This window comes from Bos indicus x Bos taurus, chromosome X (genome assembly GCF_003369695.1).
Source record: "Bos indicus x Bos taurus breed Angus x Brahman F1 hybrid chromosome X, Bos_hybrid_MaternalHap_v2.0, whole genome shotgun sequence".
Classification (NCBI taxonomy): Eukaryota; Metazoa; Chordata; class Mammalia; order Artiodactyla; family Bovidae; genus Bos; species Bos indicus x Bos taurus.
Window position 1 is genome coordinate 56,915,514 of NC_040105.1, and position 16,158 is coordinate 56,931,671.

At 49.7% G+C, this 16,158-nt stretch overlaps 1 protein-coding gene across 1 annotated transcript; it reads left to right on the top strand.

Annotated features, from left to right (window-relative positions):
- Positions 1–3,346: 3,346 nt before the first annotated feature.
- Positions 3,347–15,198, top strand: SYP (synaptophysin). The gene is made up of 7 exons (XM_027534048.1): positions 3,347–3,447; positions 4,589–4,654; positions 5,781–5,905; positions 8,756–8,951; positions 9,643–9,834; positions 11,102–11,432; positions 13,585–15,198. Exons 1-6 carry the CDS (start codon positions 3,412–3,414, stop codon positions 11,426–11,428), a joined length of 942 nt encoding a protein of 313 aa, XP_027389849.1. The 5' UTR covers positions 3,347–3,411; the 3' UTR covers positions 11,429–11,432; positions 13,585–15,198.
- Positions 15,199–16,158: the final 960 nt, after the last annotated feature.

Genomic DNA, 16,158 nt, shown 5'->3' on the forward strand with positions numbered 1-16,158 from the left:
CCAGCGGCTCCCATCTATCCATCCCCTGTATCAGCCCTGAGCCACTGCCCACACATGGGTATTTCCAGAAACCAGGACAGCCAGGCCTGATTATTCAGCGTCAGGGAAGGAGGGAGGAGGAGGAGGAAGAGACAGCAGCCAAAAAAAGCTGGAGACAAAGTGGAGGTGCTGGGGGAAGGGAGGGTACTAGACAGATGGAGGGAAGTGGAGAGACAGAGAGGATGTGTGGGGGTTTGGATGAGGGGTGGGGGAAAGTCAGAGATTCCACAAGGGGTCAGGCAGATCAGACTGAGGCAGGACAGATGGATGGAAAGATACGGAAACCTCCAGGCGAGGCCTGCCAGCAGTAAGGCCTGGAGGTTAGAATTAGCCTGGCATGTGATGTGTCTTAGGCAGCGGGGCTTTCTGACAGTGTCAGAGAGGGAGACTAAATTGGGATCACCCTGTCTCCTACTTTGCCTTTTCTGCTGGAACAAAAGAAAATCTAGGACTTCCCTGGTGGTATGGTGGTTAAGATTGCACTTCCACTGCATGGGCATGGGGTTCGATCCTTGGTGGGGAACTAAGACCCCGCATGCTACACAGCATGGCCAGAAAGAGAGAGAGACAATCTAACTCCATTTGTAAAAGACATGGGTGACAGCTTAGGGTGAGGTTTCTAGCCTGGGAGAACCCACTCAGGGCCAACCTGGCTTTCCTGAGACCAACTTAGAGTACCCCATTCCCAGATCCCACAGCTCCTCTTTCTGCTTCTTTTCCTACCTTTAGTCGTTGCCCAAACTTTGGGGTCTCATTCATTCAGTGAAGGTTTAACAGGCATTTTTTTTTGTGCCAGGCACTGTTCTGGGTTTCCCTTAGTACAAACTGAGCTGGCTTAGACATTTGTCAAGACTTGTCCAAAGTGTTAGTCATCCCCATGCCAAAGGAACTGAGGTAGTGTTGGAAGTGGCACAGGATGGGGCCACCTATGGGGAGGGTCTGACCTAAAGTCTCCCCCCAGCTCTCAGAGCAGGGGTTGCTCATTTGCATAATTTGTGCCAATTGAACCAGGACTGAAATTTGAGAGAAACCAAAATTGGAGATCTGGGACTCAGAATATAGAGTTGCATTAGGTCTGGAAACAAAGGCTCAGGGTGGTTGGGTTTGTGTATGGTGGGAAAGTAAGTTATGGGTAGGGTAAAGAGAGGGAAGGGAGTTGTTGAGGGATGAGGTGGGACAAGCCACCTGAGGCCAGATGATGCAGACCCTTGAATGCCAAGCCCCAACCCCTGGGGTTTTTCCTGAACGCAGTGGGGAGCCATGAGAGGAATTTGAGCAGGGTAGTGATATAGTTAACTTTGCATTTTAAATAGATGCTCTGACGTTTGTGCTGAAAACAGAAGGGAGGGGGAAGAGACTGGAGATGCTAAATTTGGCAGGAATGATGGTTGCCTTAGCCAGGGGAGGTGGCAGAGGAAATGGAGAGAAGGGAGTAGGTTCCAGAGATGTGTAGAGGTAAAATGAACCATTTACTGGGCCCCAAACTAGGTGTGTTACAGTGATTATCTTGTTTAACAGTGTAACTATCCTATAAGTACCATTTTAAATTATCTTCCCTGTCCAAAGTCATACAGGAACAGATATTAGAGGTGGGATGCAAATTCCAGCAACTGGATGCCAAAGCCCAAGCTCTTCATACATACATTTGAACTATACATTCAGATAGTTCAAAATTCAAAAGTACAGAGAAGTATAAAGTGAAAGTTTCCCTTCCCTCTGGAGGCAACCAGTATTATCAGATATCTTTTATACAGTTATAGGATGCTGTACTGATAAGTTAGCACAATGGCTAACAGTAACAGGTGCTGGAGCCAAACTTCCTGGGTTCAAATCCTAGCTCTGCCACTTACCAGCTGTTCAAAGTTCTACCACTTACCAGCTGTTCAAATCCTAGTTCTATCACTTTCCAACTGTATTACTTTAGAAAATTCCTTCAGCTTAGTTTGAGATAGTAGTAGTACCTGACTCATAGAGTTGTTGTGAAGATTTAAATGAGTGATATATGAGAAGCTCACAGAATCGCCACAATTTAAAATGTTAGTTATTCTATCATTATGATGCAATCCCTTCTGTTTGTACACAATTCCTACATAGTTTGGCCTCTTGCATTTCCTAAGTATCTTGAATATCATTACACAGCTCCATATTATTAATAATGACAGCTACATAGTACTCCATTTTGTACCTCTAGCTGAGTTTTTTGTTAAACAGGCCACCAGTAATGAGCACTTGGGAAGTGTCCACACTTCCTTATTTTTATAATAAAAAATAAAGAGCACTGCAGTGTATCATCTTATACATACCTCCTTTAACACATGTATGTATCTCCCTGCAAGACAAATTTCTACAAGTCTAAGTGCTGAGCCACATATATGGACTTGTTAGTTTGCTACATCCTGCCAAATTATTCTCTACAGAAGTTATACCAATTTAACTTCCATGGGTAATTTATGAGAGTGCCTGTTTCTGGCCAACATGCTAATATTGAGCATTATTAAACTGTTTTATATTCCCCACCCTCAAAGGTGAAAAACAATGTCTTGGTAGCTTTTATAGGCATTTCTTTTAGTATGAGTGAGGCTTAGCATTTTAAATTCCAACTGTATTTATCCATTGGCTTCTACAACGTGGCAATTGCCATTGACCTCGGTGGGCCTAGTTTTGGCAGCATGAAGGAGGTGTAATCCAATTAACGGAGGACTGAGGAATAAACAGGTTGTATCAAGCGTAGAGTTGGAGTAGGGAGTTGACTAAGTTGTTCCTTTGACTAAGGAAGAGAGAAACAGGGGAGATAGGTGGAGTGGGAGGGTGTTGGGTTTTTTTTAATGTGCTGAAAATTCAGAAAAGAAGAAACCCTCAAGACCCTGAACTACGTTTAAATTGGTGGGACTTTGGGAACTACGTTTAAATTGCAGGGACTTTGGGCATTGCCAATAACTAGCTGGGTAACCTTATACAAGTCGCTTAACCTCTCTGGGGACTAATTTTCCTCACCTGTAAAAACGGGGACAATGGTCCCTACCACATCGGGACGTTCTAAGGATTAAATAAATGAACACATTCAACAAATTCAGTGAAGGGCTGGCAAACTGTCCTACTGTAGGACGGAACGGTCCACCTCCCCAGATCTCTAGCCGTGTTTTCAGAGATCACGACCTTCCCAGAGAATTCTCACGGTTCCAACCTCCCGGCTGGAATGGCGACCAGTGAGATTTAGACACTGCCGCTGTGCGCAGGCTCCCTTGGCGAGTGAGGCGGGGGTGCGAGGGGCGGAGCTGCGGCCGCCTGGGCTGTTCCGACGATCGCGCGCCGCCCCCGCCGCGCCCTGCGCCCGCCCTTGCTAGCAGGCGCCTCCCGCCCCCTGCATTGCTGATGCTGCTGCTGGCCGACATGGACGTGGTGAATCAGGTACGCGTTCCAGCACCGCGGACAGAGCCCGCCGCTGCCCGGCCTCCTCGCCCGGGTCGCAGTGAATCTGCCTACTCTTAGAGGTGGTGGCCAGAATTCTAGCAGCGGACGCCTGGTCCCAGCTCTGGGGCTGGGGTCTGCGGCAGACGAGGGGAGGGAAGGGGAGGTGGAGAAAAGGAATGCGCCCTTTGCCGCAGCGAGGGCTGTCCTCACTGCCGCAGCGGGAGCCGCCAGAAGCCATTTCCTTACAGGCGAGCAAGGAAGAAGAGGGGTCTTAGAGCTAGGGTATAGGCAAGGAGGGATGGGAAGGGAGAATGGAAGGAAGATTGGGGGGTGCTGCGGATGAGCTAGGAAATAGAGCGACAGAAGGAGTGGGGGCGGGGGTGCAAGGGAGGGTTGACACCTGCCCCTCCCAGACCCTTCCAGATGGTACCCTGGTAGACGACCACCTCTTCCCCCAGAACAGACCAAGGGGGACGATCGGTTTCGCTTCTCCCAAACCCCTAGTCTCCCTTCCCCCAGCACATATACAGTGAAGCCATGTCCCAGCTCTCCTCCACCTTAATCAGCCCAGACCTTCTGCCATCGCACTCTTCTTCACCACCTCAGAACCTTGCCCATCTCTAACCAGGACTAACCCCTCCCCATCCTCATCATCTCAGACACCCCACCACCATCATCTGACTCACCTTTACCGCTGCAGACCCCTCCCCCACCCTAGCCAACCCAACTCTCTCCCTGTTGTGACTCACCTTCACCATCCAAGACCATTTCCCCCACCTTAATGAACCCCAACTCCTTCTTCAGTCTCTCCACCTGATCCCCTTTGCCATCTGACTCATCTTTACGATTTCAAACCTTCTCTCCTTAATTAGTCCTGACTCCATCCCCATCCTCCTCACCCTTGAACCCCTCCACCATCTATCTCCCCACCTCCCTGAACCCCAGGGATCTTCTTCAGAGACCCTGAGCTCACACTTTCCCCAAAGTGTCACTTCCTCCTTTTCACCTTCTCTCCAAACGTCACTCTCTCCCCAAGATCACATGCCTTATCCCCAGGGGTTATTGCCTGGTGGCCTTGTCCCTCACCTTCCTCTCCATCCCCAACAACCCCACCCTTCCCCACTACTTCTCTCCTCAGCTGGTGGCTGGGGGTCAGTTCCGGGTGGTCAAGGAGCCCCTCGGCTTCGTGAAGGTGCTGCAATGGGTGAGTGTGGTCTGAGCTGTGGGGAGAAAGAGGGAGGTACTGGGATTCGGAATGGGGAGGGAGGAATAGATGGGTGGGTGGGGGGGCAAAGGGTATGGGGAAATTGGGCTCCAGGGTGAAGTCCCAGGGCATTGGGGCCAGAGAATGGATGGGCTGTGATGTAACATCACATAAGGTCAAGGGTACCCACATCATGAAGTGGAATATTGCGATGTGCTACTTCCTCTCCTGAGGTGAGAGAGGGGCAAGGGAGGTGAAGCCTGAAGCTGGTTGCTCCAGGGAGAGACACAAAGCCAGAGAAACCCAGAGACAGTGAAGGAGACAGAGAGAATGGGAGATCAGGAATGATGGAGACAGAGATGGAAATACCCAGAAAAAAGATATAGAGATGAGAAAGAGACAAAGAAATGGAAGACAGAGAAAGATGAACAGAGATGCAAAGAGAAACAGACACAGGAAGAGAAGAAGAAAAGTGGGGTGGGGGAGAGAAAGAAATAGAAGAAGAAGAGACCCACTGTGAAAAGAGATAAATTGATAAGCAGAAAGGCAAGAGGGAGACAGAGAGAGCACCATAGAGACAACGAGTCAGAGACAAAGCAGGGAGTTAGAGACAGACCAAGAAACAGAAAGGCACACACACACAGAGACATACATTCAGAGAGAGAGATAGAGAGAGAGAGAAGAGGCAGAAAGAGCCACACGTATATACTAGAGAAGTAGAGAGAGAAACAGAGACAGAGATATTTGAGAAAGACAAAGACATTGAGAAATACAGAGAGAGAGAGAGACTGAGAGAACTAGAGACACAGAGGACAACAGAGACAGGCAGAATACAGAGAGAGAGAGAGACAGAGAGAGAGAAATAGAGACTGAGACAGAACAAGGGGAATCAGAGCATTATTGAGATGTAGAGCCCAAGAGAGACAGTGGGAGAAAGATTGGAAGAGATAGTCACACCCCTCTAATCAGCTTGTCCTTGGGCCCCATGAGCCCTGATTAGGGGGTGGGGGTGGGGACTAGTCCATCTGCTGCTGCCTATGCTGGGTCCTGATCTGTCCAGAGGAGGGCAGCCCCATCCCACATGCACACAGGCTCACTGTGGCCATCCCCACCCCTACTGCCCAAGGTCTTTGCCATCTTCGCCTTTGCCACATGCGGCAGTTACAGTGGGGAGTTCCAGCTGAGTGTGGACTGTGCCAACAAGACCAAGAGTGACCTCAACATCGAGGTCGAATTCGAGTACCCCTTCAGGTGTGCCCCCACTCTAGCCCACCCCTGGGATCCTGACAGGCCTGGGATGGGGGTGGGGGGTTGGGACTGGCCAACACCTCCACCCCAGAGGCTCCTGCCCAGCCTCCACCTCGGGAGACCACACCCACTCAGGTCACTGCGCATGCACTGAGCACCTACCTTGTGCCTGGCACTGCTCTGGACATCCAGGACACGTGGCAACCAAGACAGGCATAGGCTGTTGCCCTCTGGCTATGTTCTAGTGAAGGGGAGGGACAGGAGACTAGCAATAAATAAGATCCAAAATTATATATATATATACACACACACACACACATATATATGTATCCTTAATGCCATAGGATAATAATGTTAGCCAATATTATTATTTAATTCCCATTCATTCATTCCATATACATTTCTTGAGAACCTATTGTATGCCAGGTACTGCTCAAAGTGCTGGGGATAAAACAGTGAACAAAACAGACCAAGCTCCCTACCCTCGTGGAGCCAGCATTATAACAAATAAACAAATTAATAAAGATAATTGCAGATTGGGAGAAATCCAAGGAGGGGATCCTCCTGCAGGGTCTTATGATAGAGAATTAATGAGGGGGTGCTGCATAGCCATAGAGAAGGATTAAACCCAATTAAGCAGTTCTGAGAATTTTTGAGCTCTTACCATATGCTGGGTGCTAGGTACATGAGAGTGAGCACAAGCAGGCAAAGTGGCTGCCCTAATGGAGAGGCTTCCCTCCTAGCCATGGAAAGACAGAGACTTACAGGAACAATTTCAATGGAGGCTCCTAAGGCTCTTCCACTACTAGGACAAGTCACATACCTGCTCCAGGTCTCCATTTCTTCACCCATCAAAGGGGATAATAATACTCATCCTCAGGGTTATGATACATATTAAGTGAATTAATACTTGTAAAATGCTTAGCACAGTGCCAGAAACACAATAAGCACTCTATAAGTGTTTGTTAAAATAAGGGAAATAAAGAAGTTTAAAGGACTGGGGAAAGAGGTCAGGGTTTGAGTTGGAAATTAGGGATTTTTGAGCATTAAGGGTAAATGTAGGCTCAAGAGATCATCCAAGGTGAGAGGGAAGATTGAAGAGCGGATAGTCCAGCAGTGGCCCTGAGCAATAATCAAAAGAAAAGTGCCAGGGAGGCATGGTCTGAGAGGCTGGGGAGGGGGCATGGCAACCAGGGACCCACCAGCTCACAGAAGCCAAGGGAGTTTGGGGAAGGAGTAGGGGTTGCAGCATGGGATATCTTGGAATCTAGAAGGCCACAAAACTCTGTGGCCCCCAACACCTCCCATGCCTAGAGCCTCAGGTCCTGAGGATCTGCCCTTTACCCACAAGTCTGCCAGGGAAAAAATCTTTAGCCTGTGTTCCCCTTGACCAATCCTGCCATTGCCCCAATAACCCCCCTTAAGGACCCTTCATTCCCCCTAGAAACCCAAAAACTCAAACTAGACCCAACTCCTAGCTCCATCATTTAGCAGCCTTGCAGCCCCGGATAAGTAACTTAGTCTTGCAGAACCTCTGTTTGTTCTTCTGTAAAACAGGTATAATAATGCCTCCTTTAGAGAATTGTGGGGGAGAGTCCTTAAAAGAGGCAATTATGTAAAATGCTTAGAGCTGATCAATACGTTTAAGCCCTTCCCTTAGGGCCTTTGCTATACAAGGGCATCGGCACCATTTGCTTATCTCAGGATCCTGCCCCCACAACCTGAGGTCGGAGCTCAGGGACATCACTCCAGTCTTTCTCCCCACACACATCCCTCCTTATGACCCCTCTTCCCTCACACCACATGTCTTCCCAGTCTCCCCCAACCCTCCCCACCCACACCTCAGATACACCCATCCTGTTCTTGCATCCCTTCTACCCTCCTGTCTTTCTGTCCGTCTCCTCCTATCTTGTAGTCTCTGGGCTCTCCTCTGCTATGTACACATTTGTTTTTCTTTTGAGGACCTGAAGTGAGGTGGAGAGAAGAGTCAACATGACATAGGGAAAAAACACAGGATTCAGATCCCAATTCTGTCATTCCCATGCCAGCTGTGTGACTTTTGGCAAGTCATTGCGTTTCTTGGAGCCTCTGTTTCTGCCTCCACATATTTCATTTAATAAATACTTACTGAGCGCCTACTATGTGGCAGCACTGTTCCGGGACTTAAGGGCACAATAGTGAACAAAACCAAGGAAAAGCCCTGCCCTCTTGTACTTGCAGCAAAAATCAAGGAAAAAAGTAACATACATGGTATGTCCAAGGGTATCACAATTACAGAGAAAATGGAGTAAAGAAGGGGGCTAAGGAGTGCTGGGAGGGAATGGTTAGATTTAATTTTAAATAGATCAGGGAAGACCTCACTGAGAAGATGACAAGTGTAGCAAAGCTTGAAGGAGATGGAGTGGGTAAGATATGAGATATCTAGGAGAGCTTTCTAGTGTAAATATCCTAGGGTGGGAGGGTGCCTGGTGTGTTCTATGAATAACCAAGGGGCCAAGTGCTTAGATTGGAGTGAGGGCTGAATAACACCTATTTCACCGGGATGTTCTCCTGAAATGTGACTGCAGGACTTTCCTGGTGGTCTAGTGGTTAGGACTGTATGCTTTCACTGCTGAAGGCACGGGTTCAATCCCTGGTCATGGAACTAGGATCCCACAAGCCCTGTGGTGCAACCATAAAAGCCAAACAACAACAAATAATGAAATGTGACTGGTACACAGTAGGTGCTCATGAATGGTTATCTCCTCCTCTTCCTGGGACCATGTCAGAATCTGGGAGGCCCCATGACTGGGAAGGGGGGAGGGGAAGGGAATTCTTAGGGCCTAGGCCACACCTGCCCACCTCTCTCCACAGGCTGCACGAAGTGTACTTTGAGGCACCCACCTGCCAAGGGGACCCTAAAAAAATCTTCCTGGTGGGGAACTACTCCTCATCAGCTGAATTCTTTGTCACCGTGGCTGTGTTTGCCTTCCTCTACTCCATGGGGGCTCTGGCTACCTACATCTTCCTGCAGAACAAGTACCGAGAGAACAACAAAGGGCCCATGCTGGTGAGCTCCCACAGCCACTCACATGCATGCAGGGGCCAGGGGACATGGAGCCTCGGGGACACAGCCATTTTCAGAGGCCACACCAAATTCCAGACAGGCTCACACGCAAGCACTGCTGCTACGAGCATCAGAGACACTGACTAATTGAGTGACAGGGACACATCTACAGCCCACACGGAATCCCAGAAACCTGGAAACTTACTACCTCTCACCAAACCCCACAGTCTAGATGAAAGAAAGGAGCACACAGAGGTTCATTACATCAGTCATGCTTGTCATCCATCACACCACACAGACACACTGATTCCTATACAGCTGTACTCATACACCCTCATTCCAGATACAAAATTACACAAATCCCCACATTCAGACAAAAGTGGAAAGACACACTACTTGCCACAGATTAGACAACAAACTCACAGAATCCTCCTCATACATACACACACCCCACATATCACAATCACACTCTCACACCCTCTGGGTCATATATATACACAAACACACACACGTCCAAGCAAGAAGAACCACCTTCAAGTGAGTGTTGGGGGCTTCAAGAGCTGGAAAGGCAAGGGAGAGACAGGCTTCTTCTGGGGGACCCCCCCCAGGAAAGCCTGTGATCTGAGGAGGCCCCACAGCCCAGCATGAAGCAGCCCACTCATGGTGCTGTATCCCTCTCCCCTGCCTGTCCTAGGATTTTCTGGCCACGGCAGTGTTTGCCTTCATGTGGCTGGTTAGCTCATCGGCCTGGGCCAAGGGGCTGTCAGACGTGAAGATGGCCACAGACCCAGAGAACATTATTAAGGGGATGCATGTCTGCCACCAGCCAGGGAATACATGCAAGGAGCTGAGGGACCCTGTGACCTCTGGCCTCAACACCTCGGTGGTAAGTCCTGGGAAGCTGGCTGAGACAGCTGGGGAAGGTGGCTGGGAAACTTAATCTGGCATGGGGAGGCGAAGTGGTGGAGAGAAAAAATGAGAGGAGAATTCCGAAGAAATCTGAGAGGGCTCCTTGGAGGAGGCATGCAAACAACAGAGCCTTGAAGGATGAGATAGTAATTATAATCACTGTGACACCACAAACTGTTCCCAAAAAGGGGACATGAGATTTTCTGTCCAGTTAGGTCCTGGATCCCAGGCTCAGCCTAGTCATGTAGAATCTCTGGCAACTCAGCGAGTACCCACTAGGAACCTGTTTCCTTACATGCAAAATGAAAGAACTTGAAATATTTCTCATCTGGACGCCCCCTACTGGCCACAGTCAGGCTGAGCTCAAATCCCGGCTCTGCCACTTGCAAGCTCTATAACCTCTAACTATCAATAGATAGCCTCTCAGACCTCAGTTTGAGCATATAAATAGAAAACAAGAGTTGATTAGTGGAATAATAACATACAAAATGCTTAGAAAAGGACCTGGCACATGGTAAGTCGTATACAAGTGTTACAGATGCTAAGGTTCCAATTTTTTTCTGTCAATTGCTGGCTATCAGACCTCCAGCCACTTAGCTTCTCTGGGCCTCAGTTTCCTCAACTGTAAAGTAGAAATATTACTTTCTGGCCCCAAACTGAATTACATTTACATATTTATACAAATTCCGTATCTTTGTTTTAGTATAAATCATATATTTATATACTTTACACATGTGTATTTATACATAAGCCCCTGGTGGCTTAGTGGTAAAGAAACTGCTTGCAATGCAGGAGACGCGGGTTTGATCCCTGGGTCAAGAAGATCTCCTGGAGAAGGAAATGGCAACCCACTCCAGTATTCTTGCCTGGAAAATCCCATTTATGTACTTTGTGTATATGTGTTTATTAGTGTTATGCCTACGTATTTAATAAAAAGTTATGCTTAACATTTTACTATATCTTACAAAATTAGATTGATTTACTATATTCTGTACATGTATAAACATGTATATATGCAAATACATAAACACGTATATCCCTGGGAATGTGAATTCTAATCACCCCACCAAGGTGATTTTTTTGCACATAGACATTCATGTGCTGGGACTCGGAGGGTCAGGGTCTCAGAAACCACCACCCTCTGGGCGCCTGTGAATCCAAGCTCGATGCAAACAGCCTCAATGTTCCCTGGGACCACCAGGGCAATGGGCGCTAGATGACAGCAGAGCTTTGTCTCCCCGCAGGTGTTTGGCTTCCTGAACCTAGTGCTCTGGGTCGGCAACCTGTGGTTCGTGTTCAAGGAGACAGGCTGGGCTGCCCCATTCCTGCGCGCTCCTCCTGGTGCCCCCGAGAAACAACCAGCGCCCGGGGACGCCTATGGCGAGGCAGGCTACGGGCAGGGCCCCGGCGGGTACGGGCCCCAGGACTCCTACGGGCCCCAGGGTGGCTATCAGCCAGACTACGGGCAGCCGGCCAGCAGCGGCGGCGGTGGCTATGGGCCTCAGGGCGACTACGGGCAGCAAGGCTACGGCCCTCAGGGTGCACCCACATCCTTCTCCAATCAGATGTAGTCTGGTGAGTGACAGACGGGTGAGATAGCCAATGAGGGCTCACGAAAGGAGATGGGCGGGTCAATGAACCAATAAGAGGCTGGTCCATAGGACGCTAGCGGGACAAGTAAGGACGGCCATTTGAAGGCCCCAATAGAGAGGCGGAGCTACACGTTAAGGGCGAGTAACTAGCCAATGGTAGAGAGGAGAAGAGTGGCTTTTGAAAATAGGCAGAATGAAGAGCCAATGGGAGAGAGGTGGAAGTGCTGCTCTGATGGAAGGGAGGGGAGAGAAGCGGGCAGAGCAACCAATGAAAGGAGGAATAACAGGAGGATTTGCGTATTGGAAAGTCGGCTGGGCGCAGGCGCCGAGGAGGGAAGAGGAGGTGGGTCTTAGCCAATGTGTTATGATAAGGCCAATGGATGATGAGGGTAAATGGGCTTGAATCATGAAGGTCAGCGATTACTAATCTGGAAGGAGGTGACAGATCCACCTCTCCGCAACCGTGGAGATGAGGGGGATGGTGTGGAATTTCCAAGAAGGAAAGGGGCGAGGCGAAGCGAAGCAGGGGGCATTGGAAAGTCTTGCTTGCCTTGTTGGTACCCTAAAGAGAAGCGAGATGTCCCTCGCATATGAGAGGGGAAGATGGGAAGTAGAGGCAGGCTGATGGCGTTAGAGGGAAAGGCAAGGAAATGGCAACACTGGTGGAGGTAGTTTGTGGCACTTGGCCAGGATGGAAAGGGCAGGGAGGAGTTTATTAGGTATCTCATATACAATTCATTAAAAATTCCTGTTGGCTCTACCTTCAAAATATATCTATAATCTTCACACTGTCCCCCTGGACCTCTTCACTGGTTTCCACTCCGATTCCCATTATATTCTGTTTACAGCTTGGGGAAGGACCCTGTTAAATCCTAAATCAAGCCACAGCCTTCCTGTGCTCAGAACTCAGATATCTGCTGGGGCTCACTCAGATTAAAAGCCAAAGCCTTCATTATGGCCCACGAGGCCCTACACAATCTAGCCCCACCCCTCACTTCTCTGACCTCTCATCCCCAACCACTCCCCCTGACTCTGTTCCAGCCACACTGGCCATCTCGATGTGTCAGGCACAGTCCAACTTCATGGTCTTGGTACTTGCTTTCTTCTTGGAGTTTCAAACCCACACACACTGATAACCTTACCTGGCCAACTCCTTACAAGACCCTTTTCTTACCTTTCCCTATGTTTTATCACAGTCTGTAATTATTAGTTTATATGTTTATTTACTATCTCTTCTACTAGATTAGGGGATGTCCCCATGACTAATTCATGCCATAGATAAATCAGAGCACTACTAATGTTAAGAAACATTTACTGAAACAACATAGCATGAAACATTTTACTATCATTTTAAAATATCCAGGGTCAAAGCAGAAGTCCTCACAACTTTGTCCACAAGGTCCTATGTGACCCCATTACCTATCTCTCTGACATCACCTTCTATCACTCTCCCTTGCTCACTCCATTGAAGCCCCACGGATCTCCTTGCTGTTCCTCAAACACACTAGATGTGGTCTCACCCCAGGGCCCTTGCACTGGCAGCTGTGCTCCCTGCCCAGAATGTAATTCTCCTTGGTTATCTGCATGGTTCATTCCCTCACCTCCTTAAGTCTTTATTCCAATGTCACTTCTTCAATGAGGTCTTCTCTGACTACCTACTTACTAGAGCAACCTTTCTTTCCCTACTGGCACTCCTAATCCCCCTCATCCCAGCCTAATTTTGTTTTTCCATTTCACTTATTATCACCTTATGTCATACTAGATAATTTATTTACACATCATGGTCATTGTTTTAAGTCTCTCTGTCTCCCCCGCTACAATGTAAGTGCCACAAAGATATGGATCTTTGCTCTGCTCAGTACCTGTTAACAGATATTTTTGGATTAGGGGAAACCAATCCAAAAGGAAACCATAATTTCTTTGGTACCTAATCTAGTGGAGGTAAGGTATATCTTCCCAACAGGAGCAGCTGGGATGAACCTGATCCCAAGACTATAAGTGAAGGAAGAAGGAAGGAAGAAGGGCATGGCAGATAGAGGGTAAAGCCTGGGCAGAGGCATAGCAGCCCAGCCCTTCCCTAAAGGCACTACCTGTGTCTAGACCATCTCTCCTTTTTATGTCTTTTGTCTCCACAGGTCAGTGCAGCCTGGGAGGACCCCATGGGTAGGCAAGAGCTCAGGAGAAGGCCTGCCCCCACTTACCATCCCTACACCCCAGGTCTCCACCCCTCAAGCCAGGAGACCCTTAACTGTCTTTGCTGTTTATATATATATATATTATATATAAATATCTATTTATCTGTCTAAGCCCTGCCCCCACTCCACTCCCCTTGTGCATTAAGGACCCGATCTTGAGTGGGCCCTTCTCTTACCCCTACCCCTTCCCCTTCATCCTTTGGCCCCTGGCCCTGTGCCCTGATGTTGGGGGGACTCTTTAAGGGGCACAGAGAGGAGACAGAAGGCTGCATGGGGAGGGTGGGTGTGAGTTCAGACTATCTCCCCTTTCTTCCTCTCCTCCTCCTGACTCTGGCCTTGATTTCTTCCAGCAATTCCTGAACAGGGGCCATTAGGGAAAATCCAACACTAAAGAGGGGAGAAAGGCAGAGACTGGGTGAGCCTGGGACCCAAAGTGGTCTTGGAGAGGAGTTCTGGAGTGGAGGAGACTAATAAGCAGATGGGTTGGGTTCCAGACATACTGGATTTGGAATCTCAAGAAGAAGGGTGCCCTACAGCATTCTAGAATGGGGCTTGGAAGGAGGCTGAGGGTGGGGGTCTAGAAGGGGTGGAGCTTTGAGTGAGGCAGTGGTAGCGCCCACAGTGGGCAGGGTTTAGAGTAGGACAGAGTTCTAAGGAAGAAGTGTGACTTGAGACCCAGGAACCAGGTAGAGAAAAAACGCTGAGGCCTGGCTTTAGAGAGGGTGGGGCTTGAACTAGACAGTGGATGAGGCTCCAGAGGGGACACGTCTCAGATTGGGACCAGAATCTATGAAAGGGATGTGACTTGTAACATTCCATAGACTGAGTTTGATTCTAAAGGGGGCAGACCTTGGGCAAGCCTAGAAGTGGGGTTCAGGAATGGGCCAAACTTGGAGTGAGGTCATGGTGGGGATTCTAGACAGTTTGGGGCTCATAGTGGGGCCTGCCTGGTGGTTTCAAAAAGGGCAGCCCTGCCCCCGCAATGGAGCAGTGAAGAAAATATATTTTAAAGTGGATGGGCTTGGCAGTGGGGAGGGTAGGATGAGAAGCTTGGCTGGGGCTGAGGGATGGGTTTTGTTAGGGATGGGGGGAATATCTTTGGCCAAGGCTGGGGACTGAGGTGGCCCAGGAAGAGCTGAGAAATAAGACTTGGAGGTTAAGGGGTGGGATCCAGAGAGAGGCACCCCCCACACACCTTTGCCCACCTTGAGATGGGCCAGCAAGGCAATTAGTGGACAGAGCCAAAGGGTCTGTGGGGCCAACCCACCCTCTCTCCCCACTTCCCTTGCCTCCTCCCTCCCTCCACACCCGCTTCCTCCCCGGGGTGGTTGGAGGCCTGGTCTGGAGCCCCTATCCTGCACCCTCTGCTGTGTCTGTGGCGTCTGTAGTGCCTGTGATCGTGTGTTGCCATTTTGTCTGGCTGTTGCCCCTCCCCCACCCCTCCAGACCTTCTCCCTTTCCCGTGCCCTTGGATATTGTTTGAAGACTCCCTCCCCGAGGAAGAACAAATATGATTAATTCTCCCCTAAATAAATTCCTCAACCACCTAGTCCACACGGCTCTGACTTCTCAGTGTCTTGGCGGGGGGAGGGGGGGGGAGGCAGGGGACAAAGGGAAAAGAAGGTGAGAGAAAGCTCCACCTCTGACCTGCTGGACACCGTTCAAGAAAACCCATTTTCGGCCCCTCCAACAGTGTTTTGCTGAGCTGCATCCTCTGTGAAGCCTCACTTGCCGATTGTTCTAAGTCACACTCAGAGTAGCCCTGCCCACTGCCCTACTACTGGCCACTGAATGCCCAGTCACATCCGACTCTTTGCGGTCTCATGGACAGTAGCCCACCAGGCTCCTCGGTCCATAGAATTTTCCAGGCAAGAATAATGGAGTGGGTTGCCATTTCCTCCTCCAGGGTATCTTCCTGACTCAGGGATCAAACCCAAGCCAGCACTGCAGGCAGATTCTTTACCACTGAGTCTCTTTACAGTTCGGTTCTAATTTGGGTTCCTTAGACAGGCCCTTTCCCAGACTCTGGGGAGCCCTGTCCTTGAATCCCCAAAGGGTTCAAATAGGATCCCCATGCTTCACAAGGAGACTTCCCTCTAGTCACCTGCCTCGCATTCTTCAGACCCTGCTATCTCTCCGTTTCCTTGCCTGCGCTCCTGCTGGAGAACCGGGAGACCGTCTAGGCAGCAAGGCGAAGGCGGGGCGCCGAGGGGACTAGTTAGTTCTCTCATTCATTTCATAACCTTTCCTGGCTCCTCCCTGGGGCAGGGAGGGGCGGGAAATGACCCGGTTTGCGTAATAGGCCGGGGGTGGTGTGGGGTAGGGTAGAGTAGGCGGGTAGGAGGTTTGGGGGGTGGGAAGGTGAGGGGTGAGGGGCGGGGTCCCTGGAGCCCACCGTGAAGGGCCGGTGGACCGCTGCCCGTTGCGGTGCCTACCTTGGCCGGGCATCAGAGTTCTGACTGTGTGCCAGGGACCCCCTCCTCCCACCCTGAGGCGTAGCGAAGCCTGAGAGGG